Here is a 19,769-nt window from a genome sequence, read left to right on the forward strand (position 1 = left end):
AGTGGTACATTCATTATAATTGTATTTCTTTTTAATCATCCTTTGGAGAAGACACACTGAGTGGAAGAGAGCTACTAATTAGTCATTAGAAGTTTTGCATAGAGCATCTAATGTCTCCACTTGCTCTTGTAGTTCAAAATGGGTTAGGGGAATTTCAGAATGGAGAAATTAGCTAGGAGGCAAACTTCTAACTGTAATTTTGGTGAAAGAATCCAAAAGCAGATTCCAAATGGCCAGATAACTTTTGATACATGTTTTGTAAATTTTGGTTTTGATCTCAGTCTCTTATTTTTCTTCTCAGTTGCTTTAGGTCGTAACCAGCCTTTGAAAAAGGAGAAACCAAAATGGAAAAGTGATTATCCTATGACAGATGGACAACTGCGCAGCAAGAGGGACGAATTTTGGGATACTGCACCAGCTTTTGAAGGCCGTAAAGAGATTTGGGATGCCTTGAAGGCTGCTGCACATGCTTTTGAGAGCAATGATCACGAACTGGCACAAGCAATCATTGATGGTGCAAACATAACATTACCGCATGGTAGGTTTGGTGTTCCTCAAGGACAAAGGGAACATGATCAGCTTGTTTCTAATGGCAAGAAACTGAACGTGAAGGGTTTTTTCCCCCTTTCTATGCGTTATTCTAACTTTTTGAAAAAAACATAGTAGGAATTATCATTCCTCCTTGTTTCTTTGTATATTTTTTAGCTGGAGACAGGTTTTACTTTATGTTTATATTTTTTATGTTTCTTTAATTCTTCTTAATCTCAGAAAAGAGAACATTTGATAATCTGTATCTTCTAATTTCCAGGTTATTTAGTTCTCCATAAAGACCTCTCCAACCTTCCAGGCCCACCCCACTGCCAGCCCCATCCTCCCACCTTTCCCACCCCCACCCATCCATCTATTGGAGCTCCTATTTCTTTGGTTTCCTACTATCACTAAAGATACAGTTTCAATTTAGATTTTATAAACTGTGGAGACTCAGAGGATGCTCCTTTAATCGTTATACTTTCTCATCAAGCCTATTTTTAGCATAATGAGCAAATCTGAACTTAGAAATGAGTCCCACATGTTTTTAAGGACTATTTTCTATGACTGTAGCCCTGAGCATTATTAGAAACTTCTCTCTTTTGTTTAGGAGTGTGACTCTAAGGATAACTGTAAACTTTGAATGTTTCTAGGGATCCATATATGCTGGACCCACCCACACACATACTGTTGGTCTCCTTGATTAGAAAAATTTTCATGTTATGCTGAGATTTAGGTGGTAATTTTGTATTTATATTCTTCTTTTGATTTCTGTATTGGTACATTTATTTTGCTCTTTTGTTTTTCAAGTTAATATTTTTCTAGGTTGTCTTTTCAGATCCGTTTTCTATTTATTATTAAACCTTCATTGCTTTTTCCCCCAGTATCTCCCTTTGTCTACATTCTGAGAGGAACAGTGCTTTTCATTATTTAATCATCTGCTTTATGTCCTTTGACTCTGTCAGATAAAAGATACTTATCTTATTATCCTTGCCAACTTTCCAAATCTCCATTAATTTTCTGGTTAATTGTGCTTCCAAGAAACATTCCTCTTTTTATAGCTGTCTGTTTTTTATTATGAAAGCTTATTAGCATAGGCTTGTGTTGCTAACATTTATTAAGCACCCATTGATCACTTTTTTGACAAATATGTAAAAATGATTGCTTCTTTATTTGAAGAATTTATAACAGAATGCCCTTTCAGTATGACTCTTTAGTTCTGATTTTCATGGATAGTCTCTAAATTCTGACATGTGATTGGGGGTTGGAATGTGAAGATATTATCTTATTCCATTTACCTTTTTCATTTCTGTAATTATTGTCTTCAAATACTACCTTTATATAATATAAAGGGAAGGGCCTTCCTTTACAAATAGTTATCTTCCTTCTCTTTTTGATGTTTTTATTCTATATTTTCCAAGCAGAATATATGTTTATATAGGCCTGCAGGTGAGTGGAAGAAGAGTCATGTATGTTTGATTGTCTTAATTTAGAAGCATGAGATCCAGACCTTGGAACTTTGAATTTCTTACTTTGTATTTAGCATAGTTACCTACAGGAATATCGTTGTGTTTTATAAATTGTGGCCTTCTTTAAAAGTTCATAGAGGCAAAGTAGCTCTGTTTTATATAAGGCAGGGGCTCATTCATATCCTATTGGATCTAGGCTCAGATCTCTAAAGACTCAAGTCCCTGGCCGGGTGCAGTTGCTCTCACTTGTAATCCTAGCAGTCTGGGAAACCGAGGTGGGAGGATCGCTTGAGGCCAGGAGTTCGAGACCAGCCTGGGCAACATAGCGAGACCTTGTCTCTACTAAAAATAGAAAAATTAGCCAGGTGTGGTGGTATGTACCTGTAGTCCCAGCTACTTGGGAGGCTGAGGCAAGGGGATGACTTGAGGTCAGGAGTTTGAGGTTGCAGTGACCTATGATGCCACTGCACTCTAGCCTAGGCGACTGAGCAAGACTCTGTCAAAAAAAAAAAAAAAAAAGACTCAAGTCCCTCATTTCTGCTTATCTGTGTGAACTGTCAAGAAATGTAGTGTCGCTAACAGCTTTACCAACCAACAGATTAGGGAGAATTATTCTTGGAAATTTGAGAACATTGGATGGTCCCCTACTGCCCCGTCAATGTTTAAGGAGTATTTTCTGTGTATACATGAAAGAATCAAGCTGACGTCCAAGCTTTCTTCTTTCAAAGCTTTGTAATAAGTTTCTGGGTATTAATATTATTGTCACTGGTATCCTTGATCAAATTCCTTTGTTTATATCTGAAGTTTATCAAGACATTTCCTGGGTGGACCTTTTAATTATGTTCTGTTATATACTGTTAAACTCACCATTAATTTATAACTAAGCTCTTTAATTTTATGTTTTTACCTAGATCTGTTCAGTGGTATTGCTGAAATTCTTTCCATCTTTTTTTGTGTAATTACATATTGTGTTGTTACCCCTTAAACATCCCAAAGTACTTCATATTTTGAGTTTAAACTATTGCATAGACTTTGGCTATGTTTAGCTCAGGCATTGATATCAGATCTAGTTTTCACATCTGCCCCTAGTGTATTATTATACTTATAGATATGTGACTTTGGGCAAATCATTTCTTCTGTGTAAGCCTTAATTCTCTAACGTTTAAAATATGGATAGTAACTATCTAATAGGATGGTTGTGTTGATTAAATGTGATAATAATATATGTAAATCGTTTACCATAGTGCCTCATATCCATAGAGCGCTTAAAAAATACTAGTTCTGATGGTTCTATTTCCTGAACTCTGACATTAACAAGCAAGTTCCCCATACCAAAATCTTGAATTAACAGATTTTGATCATTTTCTGGATGTATTGTCTACTGTTGACATCTTTCTTTGACTTTTAGGGAATTCTGCCCTTGGGCATATGCCTGATGGAATTTTGAGACTGGGTTGATTCAATAGTAAGTAGTAGGAGATTTATTAACTGTACACCAAAGCATTGAAAACATATCCCTTTTAGGTTTATCCGTGTCACCTTCACCTATATCTCTCAGTATTACCTGTGAGTGTTAGTAGATCATAGATTGTCAATCTGAAGAGATCCTGGGTCACACACTGCTTTCTAAGCTTTCTTCAGTCTAATCTCTGTCCTTTCTTGTTTTCATCTTATTCCCTCCGTCTTCTCTTCGTATTAATATAATGTTTTATTGTGTTAACCTTATTCATACGTTATCTTCCTAACATAATAATATAAAAAGTTCTTGAAAATGTGTAATTGTTGTTTGTATGTCTTGTTATGTTATCTGTTCTGTTACTTTATATGCTCAAAAAAAAAAAGCAAGGATTGTGCCTTTTTTGATTTAAGCCATATTTAGACTCTATCAGTGTTATCTTCCTCTGTTAATGATATAAGAATATCTTTAGTTTATTATTCTCAGATGGCAATTGGGGAGAGTTAAGAGGGATCTTGGTGGTGTAACTACCTGGGAATTTTATAGGTACATGTACAGTATATTTTCACTTCAAAAATTATGATTCATGTTGAGAATGATATGTATTGTAGAAAAAGCTCCTCATGTGATTCTAATAACTGGTATCCCCTTTCCATAGCTTTGCTGTCCTTTAAGAACTTTATTTTTTATGATTTGCACAGCATCTTTTTACTGATTGTCTTAACATTTCTTAAGGAGCTTGTTTCCTTTTTCTCATTGGTTGCTATTTTGCCATTACCTAGAAATCCTAAAAACATTCTTAATATAGTATTTTACCACTGGAACCAGGTTATAGATTAAGAGATTTGCCCAAATAAGCATAAACAGGGTAATTAAAAAACAACAGGTAGTTTTATTATTGCCACTTTTCAGAAGGTGGTGCATAATGACTATTCAGTAATTTTCTGTTAAAACTTGTTCAGAAACAGTATTCATCTTGTGGAGGTGAATACTTAATGCTTTTTGTAATTATTATGTAGAACATTTAAAAGTATTTTTTGAAGAGCCTACCACCTTCCTTTACCTTCTAATTTTCTAGAAAGGTAGTTGTTTGTTTCATTAGCATCTGCGATTATCTTGTTCTTAGAATGAGAGTATGTTTTCTAGCATGTTTTCCATATCCCTGCAATTCAAATGTAAAATCTTCCCTCTTTACTTTCCTTGAATAGATGGAGTATCTGCTCACTGTTACTCAAATAGAAACTTTTTTGTTTAGAAACAGAAATTTAAGGTAATTAACTCCATCTTTTTTTTTTTTTTTTTTTTGAGACAGGGTCTTGCTCTGTTACCTGGGCTAAAGTGTGGTAATGTCATCCTAGTTCACTGCAACCTCATACTTCTAGGCTCAAGTGATCCTCTTGCGTCAGCCTCCCAAGTAGCTGGGACTACAGTATTCTTACTTCTTATAGCTAAATGTTGCCAGTTCTTCAGTTTGGCTTTTGTTTGTTTGCTTGTTTTGCTTTGCATTAGTATTTATTTTGAAGAGAAGTAAGAGTGAAGGAGAAGGGAAGCAATACTTAAAACAATAGTGAGTTATATATAATCTGACAATATGAACCAAGAGCCGTAAGAATGTCTATACCATAATGTAAAAATTCAAAAACTTAACCTAAGAAATTCAGAATATGAAAAAAGCAACATATACATTATTCATTGCTAAATTTTTGGGAGGAGTAAATACTTGGAAGAAATCTTTTTTTATTTCAATAGATTTAGGAGTACAAGTGGTTTTTAGTTGCATGGATGAACTGAATAGTGGTGCATTCTGTACCTGTCATTTGAATAGTGTACCCAATAGGTAAGTTTTCTTCCCTCAACTCCCTCCCCCCACTTTTGAGTCTCCATTGTCCACTGTACTTGTATGCCCCCGCATACCTGTAGCTTAGCCTTCCCTTATAAGTGAGAACATTTGGTTTTCTATTCCTGAGTTACTTCATTTAGGATCATGGCCTCCAGTTCCATCCAAACTTCTGCAAAAGACATTATTTTGTTCGTTTTTATGGGTGAGTAGTATTGCACAGTGTATATATACCACATTTTCTTTATCCTCTCATTGGTTGATGGGCATTTAGGTTGATTCCATATCTGTGCAGTTGTGACTTGTGCGGCCATACAGTTTGGCTTTTGAAGTCCTGTTTGTTTTGTACTTTTTTTTTGTGCTTAGGGATATGGGACATAGAAAAAGTTAATTCTTAAAGACCTCTTAAAATTCTCTTCTTTTCACAGAGTTTGTTATATAGGTGGGAAAGGAGTTGTCCAGAATGTTTTTCCTTTTTCCTAGTCATCTTTAACTCAAAATATATTTATATGTAATGCACATTTAATGTTTTCTTTTTTTTAACACATTGACTGCCACACTAGGAATTGGGGCCACGATGTTTTATTACAAAAATAGAATAAAAACTTCAAAAACAAAATGATCATTTGTAATTTGATGAAAAACTTTGTTATTTTTTATTGTTTTCTGTGCATGAGTTATTTGCAACTTGAAAAATAGTTCACAAGGCTCCCAAGGTAAAGAGACATGTGAGTTATGTATACTTCAAGAGGCCCTGGGCTCAAAAGTATTGTGAGTTAAATACAGCTCACATGGCAGTCAGTGTGTTAAAGTAAGGTTCTTATAAGTAGCATAAAAAGAGCATTTTATATGCAGGGAGCCAATATATGATGAAAAGAACACTAGACTCAAGAACACAAGAATCAAGAATAATAAAATACTAATAACTAACTTTTTGAGTATTGATGATATTTAATTTTCATACCTGTTAAAATCACCTATAACAATCCCCATTTTACACAGATGAGAAAACTTAAGCACAGAGAGGTTGCATCATTCTTCCAAGGTATAAGCCATGGCATTGGGATTTGAACTCACACCTTAGTTGTAAGGATAACTAAAGCAACTCAGTACACTGGATGAGTCATTTCATCTCTGTGTTGTGTAAAGTGATTACACAAATAATCTTCAATATTTATTCCATGTCTAATGTTTTAGGTCCCTTGCACACTTTGTAGAATACTTGAAAATGGTATACTTCTGTTAGGGATGTATACCCTACTCTCATAAGACATAGATAGGAAATGAATAGGTATAGGCCTTGTTTCTGTTTCCCTCAGGTATGTCAGAGGCCCACTGAGAAGTTATCTGTGAATTTTGGTTTCTTTAAAGGTCCCTATAAGAATTTGTCATTTAGTAAACTTAATTGATAAGTTAATTGATAAAAATAAAGCTCAGGAATGAAGATATTGTATTTACATGGGAGACTGGGGATTTGTGCCAGACTCTTGTAGTGTTTAGAAATGAAATTGGGCCTTAATGAAGGATCTAATGACTGCTTAATCATAAATTAAATGTTAAATCATTTTCTTCTCTGTATCCTCAAACAAAAATGGTTTAGAGTTATAAAATGTAAATTTATCTACTCCCTCTGCTGCTGTCACCCCATTTCTTCAGTTAGAGTGATAAATACCTGAAAATAGCTAAGGTAGGAGGTTGTCCCTGAGTCAGTAGGCTTGTCTCTGAAGAAGCCCTCCTTTCTATGCCATTCTGGGTGGTGAGGGTGGAGGGAAGCAGGGTTTCTAACGTGGTCCCAGGGAGTGTGCTACACCACCTTCTACTTCTGTAAAGCCAGGGCAGCTTTATATAGACTAGTGTGTCCAAGCATCTGTCTGTTCCTTTGGTTCCTGTCCTTTTTTTTTTTTTTTTTTTTTCTTCTTTTTTGAGAGACAGCATCTGGCTCTTTCACTCAGGCCGGAGTGCAGTGGCACCATCATAGCTTACTGTAACCTCGAACTCCTAGGCTCAAGCAATCCTCCTGACTTAGCTTCCCAAAGCAACTGGGATTACAGGCATGAACCACTGCTGCCGGCCCCCTTTACCCCTTTTAAAGAGTTGAAGGAAGCCCTGGGATTCATGATCAATATACCTCTTAGAAATGGGATGAAATGTTCCACAAGCTTTTAATCATGGTTTGACTATCACAGGACTTTAGCAATATATGCAAGCACCATTTTTCACCAGTGCTTGCTAGAAGAGATGATGGACTTAGTTCTTCTGAATGCCACAGTCTTAATGGCTGACTTGGTGGGATGAGATAGTTAGACCTTCTGCTTCTAAGGCTAACTACCAGATATAAGCTTGATATAATTCCCAGCAAAATGTTCCATGAGAGAACCTGTAATTTGTTAGCACCCCTGCAGTCCTGATAAACTGCTCATGATACCTGGAGGAAGAATAATTTTGATGGCTCTTTTGACATTAGTGTGATTTGGGTTTGTAGGGAACCCCGTGAAATATGAAGCAGTATACTCAAACTGTATGAAACTTGATCCTTTGTGACACTGGTGTAGTGAGTGCCCCCCCTTAAGTCTGATTCTGAGATTTAAAAGTTGTGTGAGAAGAGAACCAACATTTATTGCGTGTTTTCTATGGATTTATTATATGTACTGGGCAATTTTACATGTTTTATTATTTAATCCTTACAACAGACTTGTGAGCTAGGTACTGTAATCCTTGAGGAAATAGACTCAACATGTTCAAATTTAGGATCTAAATTCAAACATGGGATTTATCAACTCCGAAGCTGCCTATCCTCCTAATAGATCTCACTGCTTCTCATACAATCTTCTGTCTTCTCATCAGGCTTGAGAGTGCACTGCCTGGACCCCCACTATTTCATTCCTTCGCATTCATTCTGTCATTTCAGTGTTCTCATTCTTTTTAGCAGTGTCCAGCTCATTTAAATGTTGAGGCCCTCCTTTGCCATAGGAGGCTGTGGTTGTTGAGAAGTAGAAGAGTTTAAGCCTTTTGGGTCAGTTAGAAAAGAGAAGTCAGGAATAAAGACATCCGTTCCTACAGGCTTTGGAAGAGACCCCCAGTGTTAAAAAAGTCTTGGAATTCTAGGACATTGCCCCCTTAATTCATTTTGGGAGGGGAGTTTCCCATACCAGATTGCCAGTGTGCTCTGAATATTAAATTTGGCCAAGTGTGATGGCTGATGCCTATAATCCTAGCACTTTGGGAGGCCGCAACTAGAGGATCACGTGAGGCCAGGAGTTGGAGACCAGCCTAGGCAACATAGTGGGACCCCATTTCTACAAAAATAAAAAAGTTAGCTGGGTGTGGTGGCACACCTGTAGTCCGAGCTACTCAGGAGGCTGAGGCAGATGGATCTCTTGAGCCCAGGAGCTGAAGGCTGCAGTAAGCTATGACTGCACCACTGCACCCGAGCCTGAGCAACAGAGCTGGGCCCTGTCTCAATAAATAAATATTAAATTTTTTCAGCTTTATTGAGGTATATTGAAATATACTAAAAAGCGCATATTTAAAGTGTAGAATATGATCAGCTTTGACATGTATAAATCCATGAAACCATCACCACAATCACTTTCTTATGCAGACATCGATTTTTAACTTTTATAAACCTGTACACATAGCTGTGTAAGTCACAAATGGTAAAAATTTAACACTGAGCCACAGTCTTACAGGAGTGAGAGCATAGAGGGATAAGCAATGAGGCCTTTACATGCTTCAGAACACATTTTTCTTTTTAGCCTGAAAGATTGCTTGCGAAAGAGTAAAGTGTTACACCTCATGGCATTCAGTAAAGCAATTTTTGTTATTTGTCATCTAATTTCGTTTTATCTTTAGAATCTTCTAGTGGAATATTTTGAAGCATAATTAAAACAGTTGACCAAGGCAAATAGAATATCTGAGCCAGTCATCTAGATGAAAGACAAATAAAAACAACTTCAGAAAATTATGTATGAAATCAGAACAGAAGGTGGAGACTTGGCAGCATTCTTCCTACCATGGGGAGCTTTCAGGACTTCCTGGCCTAGGGAAATGATGCCCTGGCAGATATTTATCCTGGTGACCATCTGTTTCTGCTAGGACTTGAGGCCTATGGTGGGTTTGTGAGAAGAAGAGCAAAAAAAACAACTTTACTTCCACAGCGGACATGAGGTGAGCAGTACAAGCAAGCCTGGCCAGAACCCCATTAAAACTAGTGAAAAATTGCTAAATGAACTGCACCCTTGATGGCCAGTCAGTGGGGATTAACACCTTTTATAAATTGCAGATGCAAACATGGCTAAAAGTGATTTTGCCAAAGTAGAATAATTATCTACTTTTATCAACTTTTAGAGTGTTCCTTTCCTTTTGTGTGTAAACATTGGGTTTCCGTAAGCAAACCTCTCTGCCTTCAGTTGCCCCATTTTTTTATGCCTTTCAAATATTGTAGGTGTGACAGTAAGAGGACTATTTTGTCACTACACGTGGCAGTCTCATACCACTGAAATTTCTCTCAGTCACCACCATTTCCTTTGGACTGACTTTAGGGTCTCATTTTACATTTTCTTCTTTGACCAGTCCTTGAAATCATTAGCAAGTATGTTGTTGGGCTGCGTTAGGTACTGTTAGTTTCTTGCTCCATGGGATTCACTTCTGGCTTTTCATCCCTCTTGTATTTGTCCCCTGCCTTTTGTTTTCCACCAAGTACATTTCTTCCTTCTCATTAACCATACCCCTAATCTGAGAACGCAGCCCTGCTTTTTTATCCTTATGTTATACATTTACTTCTCCAGGAGTCTGATCATTTCATTTACTAGTTGTGTGACCCTGAACAAAAGTTATTTTTCTCTACTTCAATTTTTCCATCTATAAAATGGGTACGATAGACTTACCTTGTAGTGCTGTTATGAGTATTAAATTGTTAATGTATGTAAAGTGCTAAGATGGGGCTAGAAGTAGTAAGCACTCTCAAGTATTTGTTTTTATGTTTAAACTTGTATGCTGGAAATTATTACTCTCTAAACTGTTCCCAATCTGCTTCTTCAGTTAGTTACACATAATTCAGTTGAAGTGTCTCACTGAACCTCAAGCAGTTAAAAACTAAGCAAAAAATCTTATAACCTTAAATTCACTATTTTTCTGTCACTCTAGTTTCCCAGTTACAAGATTATTCTTTCCTTTTTGTTTTCCATCAAATCTAACCTGTCATTAAGTCCTGCCAGTTACCATTGATTCTCTCAGATCAATTTCTTTTCATTTGTATAGTCAGGGCTCCCTGATTCTAGTCAGTCATTCTCCCTTCACGTAATGGTAAAATAATCATCTTAGCACCTAAAGTATCAGTTGGGATATAAAAGGCAGTGAGTATTTGTTGAGTGAACGTCTCATTTACCTGTGTTAGCCACCTCTAAAAATTTCCTATAGACTAAGTCTGAATTCCTAAACATTGCTATCAGGTTCCACTATTGTTGCCTATTCAGTAATTTCACGTCGTTGATTATGTTTCAGCTCAAGAAGCCCACATGGCATTCCCTACTACTTTGAAATTATTCTTCTTTCCATATCACTCCTATTTCTTGAGATGCTTTTCACTTCTTTTGTGTAATTTTAAAGTCATGTCGAGAACACACCATTTCTATAGAATTTCTCCTTGTTGGCTCTACCAGCTCTAGTCACTGGTCTATTCTGTGATGTGTCAGCACCTCTGATTTTCAGTGTGTCAGTTTGTACTTAAATCTGGGTGATGGGCATGTTGTATCTGCTCACCTTGATTATAAACTCCTGGGAATCAGGGACAATCTTGGCTCTGTCATACCGTATCTCTTCAGTGCCAGTTACGTGCCCTACACCCTTCAGGGTGCTCAGGAAATGTTTATGCAGCAACTCTGTGGAATGTAAGAATTGTTTTCTAGTGATCTTCATTAAGTCCTAAAGAGGTTATGTGGTAGAGATCACTACTATAGCAGAGCAGTTTTGTCTTTAGTAAAGAGCTTTGGGGCCATTAAATGGTAGAAGATTAGGAATATATTGTTCAAAAGAGTCTGGGCCACAAAGGAGCCAGTCTGCTCTGACTAGGTAATTCTGGGGTAATTTTCAGCTATGGACTATACTGTAAACAAACATTTTTAGTGATACTTTATGATCCTAGATATTTAATTTGGTAAGAGGATAACCGATATAACTATAGTCTTAAAATGAAGTTAAAACAAATTTGACTAAATGGTGTGCATTTTTCTCCTATTGAGTTTTTTTTTAATAGGTTTAATTTTTTTAGAGTGGTTTTAGGTTCACAGCAAAATTGTAAGGTACACAGATTTCCCCTATGTTCCCTGCCCCCACACATGCATAGCCTCCCCTATTATCAACATCCACCACCAGAGTGGTGCCTTTGTTAAAAATTGATGAACCTACATTGACATAGCACTATCCCCCAAAAGTCCATAGTTTATATTAGAGTTCATTCTTGGTGTTTTACATTCTGTGGGTTTGGACAAATTTGTATTGATGTGTATCCACCGTTAATAGTATCATACAGAGTAGTTTCACTGCCCTAAAAATCCTCTCTGCTCTGCCTATTCATCCCTCTCTTCCCCCTAACTCCAGGCAACCATTGATCTTTTTACTCTCTCCGTGGTTTTGCCTTTTCCAGATTGTGAAAATAATCGTTTCTCAGCCTTCTGGCTAAGATCAAGTGCAGAGTGGGAGAATAATTGGAATCATATAGTATGTAACTTTATCAAACTGTCTTCTTTCACTTAGTACTGTGCATTTAAGTTTTCCTCATGTGTTTTCGTGGCTTGATGGCTCATTCTTTTTAGTGCTGAATAATATTCCATTGTCTAGAGGTACCATAGTTTATCCATTCACCTCCAGAAGGACATCTTGGTGGCTTCCAAGTTTTGGCAATAATGAATAAAGGTGCCAGAAACATCTGTGTGAAGGTTTTTCTGTGAACATAAATTTTCATCTCCTTTTGGTAAATACCATGGAGTGCAATGGCTAGATTATTTGGGAAGAGTATGTTTAGTTTTGTAAGAAATTTCCAAACTGTATTGCAAAGTAGCTGTAACATTTTGCACTTCTACCAGCAATGAATGAGTGCTCTTTGTTGCTCCACATCTTCAGCATTTGGTGGTGCTGGTGTTCTGGATTTTGGCTATTTTTATAAATGTATAGTGGTATCTCATTGTTTTAATTTGCATTTCCCTGATGACATATGATGTGGAATATAAGCAAATATGATTATTCGTCATCTGTTAATCATCTTTGGTGAACCTCTTTGGCCCTTTTTTTTTTTTTGTCAACTTGTTTTCTTGTTGAGTTTTAAGAGTTCCTTGTATATTTTGGGTAACAGTCCTTTATCAGATATTGTATTTTGCAAATATTTTCCCCGTTCCTGTGGCTTGTCTTTTTATTCTTTTTATAGTGTCTTTAGCAGAGCTGTAATTTCTAATTTTTAATGAATGACAGCTTATCAGTTCTTTCATGGATCAGGCCTTTGGTTACTATCTAAAAGATCATTGCCAACATCGGTGTCATCTAGATTTTCTCTTATGTTCTCTTCTGGGAGTTTTATAGTTTCATGCTTTACATTTAGGTCTGTGATCCATTTTGAGTTAATTTTTGTGAAAGGTACAGGTCTATCTTTAGATTCATTTTTTTGCATGTATATTTCCAGCTCTAGCACCATTTGTTGAAAAGACTGTCTTTTCTCCACTGTATTACCTTTGCTCCTTTGTGAAAGATCAGTTCACTATATTTATATGGGTCTATTTCTGGGCTTTCTGTTCTCTTCTCTTGATCTATTTGCCTCTTCTTTTGCCAACACCACGCTTTTTTGATTACTGTATCTTTATAGTAAGTGTTTAAGTCAGACAGCGTCAAAGTCCTCTAACTTTTTCTGCTTCAATATTTTGTTGGCTACTTGGGTTCTTTTGTCTCTCCATATAAATTTTAAAGTCAGTTTGTCAATATCTACAAATTAACTTGCTTGGATTTTGGTTGGGATTGCATTGAATCTATAGACCAAGTTAGGAAGAACTGACATCTTGACAATATTAAGCCTTCCTATCCATAAACATGGACTATCTGTCCATTTATTAATGCCTCTTTTATCAAAGTTTTAAAATTTTCTTCACGTAGATCATTAACCTTGTGTCCTGAAACCTTGTTATAATTGCTTATTAGTTCCAGGAGCTTTTTTGTTGATTCTTCAGATTTCCTATGTAATCATGTCATCTGCAAACAGAGTTTTATTTTTTTCTTCCCAAGCTGTATGCCTTTTCTTGTCTTATTGCTGCATTAGCTAGGACTTCCAGTATGATGTTTAAAAACAGTGGTCTAAAGCCTGGAAAAAGTGGTAGTCAGTTGATGCAAGGTCTGATGAATATGGTGGATGACAGAGAGTTTCCAAGTCCAGCTTCTGTAGCTTGAGCAGCGTTGTTTGTGCAACATGTGGTCCAGCATTGTCTTGCAAGAGGATTGGCCTGTCCCTATTGACCAGTCTTGGCTGCTTACTTGCAAGCATCCTCATCATTTCGTCCAATTGGTTGCAGTAGACATCCACTGTAATCAATTGACCAGGTTTCATGAAGCCGTAGTGGATAATACCAATGCTGGACCACCAAACAGACACCATTAGCTTTTTTTGATGAATATTTGGTTTTGGACTGTGTTTTGGTACTTCATCCTTATCCAACTGTTGTGCTTAACACTTGGAATTGTCAAAAAGAATCCACTTTCATCACATGTAACAATACGGTGTAGAATTGGTTCGCCTTTATGTCTTGACAGCACAGAAAGGCAAGCTTTGAGAAAATTTCTCTTCTACTGCTCATTTAAATCATGCAGAACCCATCTATCCAGCTTCTTTACCTTACTGAGTTTTTTCAAATGGTCCAATATTGTGTGAATAGTAATGTGAAACCTTCCTGCTAATTCACATGTAGGTTGAGATGGACTTGCTTCCATTACAGCTTTCAGCTAATCATTATCCACCTTGGTCTCAGGTTGCCCATGTGGCTCATTTTCAAGATTAAAATCACCAGAATGGACCTTCTCAAACCATTGACATACAGTGTGTTCATTAGCCACATCCTTCCCAAACATTTCGTTGATACTTCGAGCTTTCGGCACGGCATTGGTTCCATGATGGAACTCATATTCAGAAATAACACGAATTTTTCAGTTATCCATGGTTTCACAAAAATTGCTCTAAAAAAAATGTGAAAGATGATCACAAGCCATACTGTGCTTTTGAAAGACTGGGGATGTACCTTCACAATAAAAATAAAACAAAAAGTGTCCAAGTGAAATGTCAGGGATATCAACTGTCAAACTTAGTACTTAGGGAAATCAGACATTTCATACTTAATAACCCAATAGGCCCATCAAAGGCATTCCTCATTTCTATTACAGTGTTTTTGTAGCATTTCTTTTTGGTTCTTTAGAATTTCCATCTCTCTGATTACATTACACATCTGTTCTTGCGTGCTATCTACTTTATCCATTAGAGCCATCAGCATATTAATCATAATGTTTTAAATTCCGAGTCTGATAATTCTAACATCCTTGCTATTTCTGAGTCTAGTTTTGATGGCTTGCTCTGTTTCTGCATACTGTGTTTTTTGCCTTTTGGTATGTCTTGTAATTTTTCTTTGAAAGGTGGACATGATATATTAATACTAGGTAAAAGAAACTGCGGTAAATAGGCCTTTAGTGATGTGGTGGTAAGGTCTGTGGGGGCGAGGAAGCATTCCATAGTCCAAGATTAGGTCTCAGTCTTTTCCTGAGCCTCTGCCTCTGGATTGGGAACTTTGCCAGTGCTTCTCAGTCATAGTGCCCATGTTAGGTGGGACGGGATGACTAGAGGGGGCTGGAATTGAGTATTTCCCTTCTCCCAGGTCAGTTAGGCTCTGACAAAGCCCCAGCAGGTTAGGCTCTAGTTAAATAGTTTCTCTGGAAGGCAGAATGCTCTGGCATGTTTAAAAATGGTTCCTTTTGCCCTCCTCCCCTTACCCCTTGCCAGAAGCACAGGGGATGTTTCTCTGATATTCGCTATGAGGGAGGTGGTGGAGGTCTAGGAGGTAAAACTCAGAAAGGTCTCACTCCGCCAGGCCTGAGTCCCCTGGAATATTTATCTGTAAGACTAGTTTACACTGAGCCTCCAGTAGTTCTCCAGATACGTTTCAGGTTTCCCTAGCCTGCACTGGTTCCACACAGGTTTCAGCTCCTGAGTTTCTGCTCCGGTAAATTGTGACTCTCTGTATTCTGTCTCTCCAATTTGGAGAGCAGTGGTTTGCTCTGTGACCTTACTTCTCTTACAGATCTAAGAAGAGTTGATTTTTCAGTTTGCTGATTATTGTTAGGATGTAGTGGTAATTTTCAAGCTTCTTACACGACAAACTGGGAACCATAAGTCTAATTTTTAGTTTAATCTAAAAGTAGAGCATATTTATAACTCAGATTATAATTTTATAGGCAGAAGTGAGGGAAAGAGTAAATAAACCAGAAAACTTCATATTAAATAAAAAACAAGCTACCTTTTCCAAAAATATTATAATATGGGAGCTTTTAAGCAATAGAGTCTGGATGGCTTATTTCCAGCATTGTAGATAAGAGCACTGCCAGAGCTTGAGTAAGAAGATACATGGCAGGCGCGGTGGCTCATGCCTGTAATCCCAGCACTTTGGGAGGCTGAGGCAGGAGGATCACTTAATGGTAGGAGTTCAAGACTGGCCTGGGCAACATGGCAAGACCCCATCTCTACAAAAATATTTAAAAATTAGCCAGGCATGGTGGCATGCCTATAGTCCCAGCTACTCAGGAGGCTGAGGTGGGAAGCTAATCTGAGCCCAGGAGTTGGAGACTGCAGTGAGTTATGATCATACCACTGCACTCTAGCCCAGGCAACAGAGCAAGATCCTGTATCAAGAAAAAAAGATGATGATGATGATGATGATAAAATATACATTTTAGCTGTAACTCTTCCATGGAGTTTTTTTCTCTCACGCCTTTGAGATTTGAAAACTAAATCCTGACTTGCTGGGTTGAAAGGCAGAAAGGCAAAGACTGGGCTTCTTTCCATCATGATGGAGAATTGAGTATTCAGATCGAGTGAGAGCCAAAGTGCCTATTAGATTGTACATTTGTTTTGAGGTTGGCATGAGCTACTGTTTTAGCACTGTACAAAAGGCTGCCGTGGCATCTCCACTTCTAGTTTCTAGGGAGGCTACAAATGTAGAATGTTTTTCAGTCAAGACATTATTCTGCCTGCAGTTGAACTGCTTTGGTTTGCAATCCTGCTGTGTTATATCTGTGGTGGTATGTGAAGATGATGAAGCTTGAAACAGTGGAGATTGAACAACTGACTACACCCATGTATGTAAGTACATTGGTACTGCAGTGGGATGTTACTGGTGTAGGGAACTGCTAGTGGTCACAACGGTGCTTGTAGTAGATCCATTTCTGCAGTGTCATGGCAGTGTTAGTGAACAACACTGAGGTTGAACAGAGAGGGGAGATTCATGTGTGTTCTGCTTTCTGACTAAGCTATCACTGCAGCCCATCTTATGTAACTCGGAAGGCAGACCAGATCGGACCCATGGTGAATTGGTGACCATTCTGGTCTCGTTTCAGATGCTTTATGTTTTTATCCAGTTGACTACAAATATCAGTTCATTAACTCATTTGTTCATTGATAACCCATTTCTCAACATCCTGCTCCCTATATACACTATCTTGTGTATGAGTGTTTTGAATATGGTAGATGTTTTTGTTTTTTAATACAAATTGATAACCAGCTGACATTAATATTCTAGTTTGACATGTTATGTATAACCTTAAAATGTTCATTGATTTATGCTTTCAAGCTCCCCATGGAAGTCTTATGTAATTATAATGTACTTTATGTGCCTGTCATCCCAGCTACTCAGGAGGCTGAGGCAGGAGGATTATTGGAGCCCAGGAGTTCAAGGCCAGCCTGGGCAACATAGCAAGACCTTGTCTCTAAAAAATAAATAAGTAAACAAATAAAATAATAATGTAGTTTATGCTTTGTAAGGAAATTAGCCATTAATACTTTAAAACCATAAGTGGTTTTTTACCTCCACTGAGCCAGCTTGTTATAAACTTCATACCCCTTTTGTTCTTTTTAATCCATAGCTTCTCTGTAATAGATTGACTAATTGGGGTTAAATAAACACCTTGGTCATTTCTGTGGTAAGTGTGCTAATGAGACTTATATATAAGCAACGAGTCTGTGACAGCTGGTAAGGCTGTCATCTCTAATTTGTGATCTCTTTGGACTAAGGACTTTTGGCCAAGTACTTCAATTTAGGAAGTCCAGTCACTAAGAAAACTACTTTGGAACACTTGTGTTGTGGTGAATTGGACTTAGGGTCTGTATTTTTCTTGTTTGTTTGTTTAAGGTAGCTGATTCAAATGTAATTTGAATTTTTTATGCTTTCATTTCCCTTCTATTTTAATGAAATTGTGAACTGGACATGAAATGACTTAGAAGGGGGAAGGAGGAACATGCCTGATTAATATAAAATTAGATAAAAAGTCAACTGGGCATGGGCCTTGATCATCACTGATGATCAGCTGTCAGTGGTTGACATTATTTTATGTTTTTTTCTCTACAATGGCATGCTAGCAAGAGAAGTTTAAGCATTTTGCAAGATATAAACAAAAATGCATATATTTAAACTCTTATTCATATCTTCTCTTTCTGAAGGTGCACTTACAGAGTGCTATGACGAACTGGGGAACAGATACCAGCTTCCAGTCTATTGCTTGGCACCACCAATCAACATGATAGAGGAAAAGAGTGACATAGAGACTCTGGATATTCCTGAGCCACCACCCAATTCTGGATATGAATCTCAGCTCCGTTTGCGCCTATCTACAGGCAAAGACCTCAAACTTGTGGTTCGTAGCACAGACACGGTATTCCACATGAAGAGACGGTTACATGCAGCAGAAGGAGTGGAACCGAGTAGTCAGCGGTGGTTCTTCTCTGGCAGACCTCTCACCGACAAAATGAAGTTGGAAGAGCTGAAGATCCCAAAGGACTATGTTGTACAGGTTATAGTGAGCCAACCTTTGCAGAACCCAACACCAGTTGAAAACTGAACTGGTCCTATTGGCTGGTTCCCAGATCCCTCTGCTCCTTTTTATTGTGTTGCCATTTCCTGCTCTATGGCGTGAAATTTATTTTCACTGCTCTAAATTCCCTATGAATGAATTTAGTTCTGAGGAATTACCAGTGAAAAATTCCATCTGTGATGGAGACCAACAAAAATAATAAAACACAAAGAGCCAGCCTTTGAGACTCATGTAATTACAATTTCTAATTTGAGAAGCAGTTAAGAAATAGATAACCATTTATTTTAAAACACTCAACAACTATGTAATGGCTGTATTTAAATGATTTGGACTGTAAATGGGACGATGCATCGATGAAGAGCAGCACCAAGCACCTTTTGAATACAGATTTTTTTAAATATATCAAATTATATACCCAGAAACCATCCATAATAGTTATAAAATGTAAGCTTTCTTTTTAATAGAAATTGAAAAGAGCAGTATTTGAGGTTTGCTTCTATTCTGTTTTTTTCTTCTTAGCTCAATTAATATTTAGCCATAAAGGAGTAGAGACTCCCCATCCCCACATGTTGAGCTCCTTATTACATTCACACTAAATTTTGGTGCCTTCTAGCACATTGGTGGCAGGCACCCTTCTGGAACACTAGGCAATAATTTAGTCAATGCAGTCTCTGGTTTTCAACTGATAGTTGAAAAGTCATTTATCCTCTTACTGCATAGGCGTTTTGAAAGGTCTATATAATGAAGCTGTTTTCATATCCAGGCTTAGAAGGTCACTACTATATAATACCTTCGTTGATCCAGCTACTCTGCTTAGAACTTTTCATAGCTAACTGTGAGTCCAAATGCATAGTTCCTGGGCCAGGGAACACAGGAATCAAGTACAATTGTTCCCACTATAGGATAGTAAAGTAATTGTTCTCATCGCCTCCACTTTGCAGGAAGAATGTAACGAAAAACCATTCTATCTGTGCCTGGGAGAACTGTGCCTATTTTCAGTCTTTTAGAGTAAATTTCATCAAAATTTACAAGTGTGAAAGGTTTACTGGCATCACTTAAACATCAGCAGTGAGACCAAATAATGAAACATTGCTTTATACCTTAGTGGTTTCCAGTTCAGTTACCTCTACTCATGGTGGGTGACAATTTTCCTCCCTCATCTTTCCTGGCAAAAGCAAATTAAGAACCATTTACAAATTAGAGGACTGAAAAGTCCAGTGAGATAACCTGATTCTTTTGTACTATGACTGGAATAAAGCTACCAAGGATTATGTTTAATTTGGAGCCTTTTAAAAAGGTGGTTCCTTAGGTGAGAAGAGAGCTAAGACTTGACCACGGTACGCCTGAGAATCCATGAGATGGAAAAGTAGAGGCCAGA

The 19,769-nt window shown here is 37.4% G+C and overlaps 1 protein-coding gene across 1 annotated transcript in view; it reads left to right on the plus strand.

Annotated features, from left to right (window-relative positions):
• UBTD2 (ubiquitin domain containing 2) overlaps nt 1–18,739 on the plus strand; it is a 37,340-nt gene extending 18,601 nt beyond the window's left edge. Inside the window, exons 2-3 of the mRNA XM_069484194.1 lie at nt 302–538; nt 18,021–18,739. Of these exons, the coding sequence (XP_069340295.1) occupies nt 302–538; nt 18,021–18,418 (635 nt within the window). The 3' untranslated portion in view covers nt 18,419–18,739. The remainder of the gene's footprint in view (nt 1–301; nt 539–18,020) is intronic.
• Nucleotides 18,740–19,769: the final 1,030 nt, after the last annotated feature.

The sequence above is a fragment of the Eulemur rufifrons genome, chromosome 10, assembly GCF_041146395.1.
Source record: "Eulemur rufifrons isolate Redbay chromosome 10, OSU_ERuf_1, whole genome shotgun sequence".
In the NCBI taxonomy this organism is placed as follows: domain Eukaryota; kingdom Metazoa; phylum Chordata; class Mammalia; order Primates; family Lemuridae; genus Eulemur; species Eulemur rufifrons.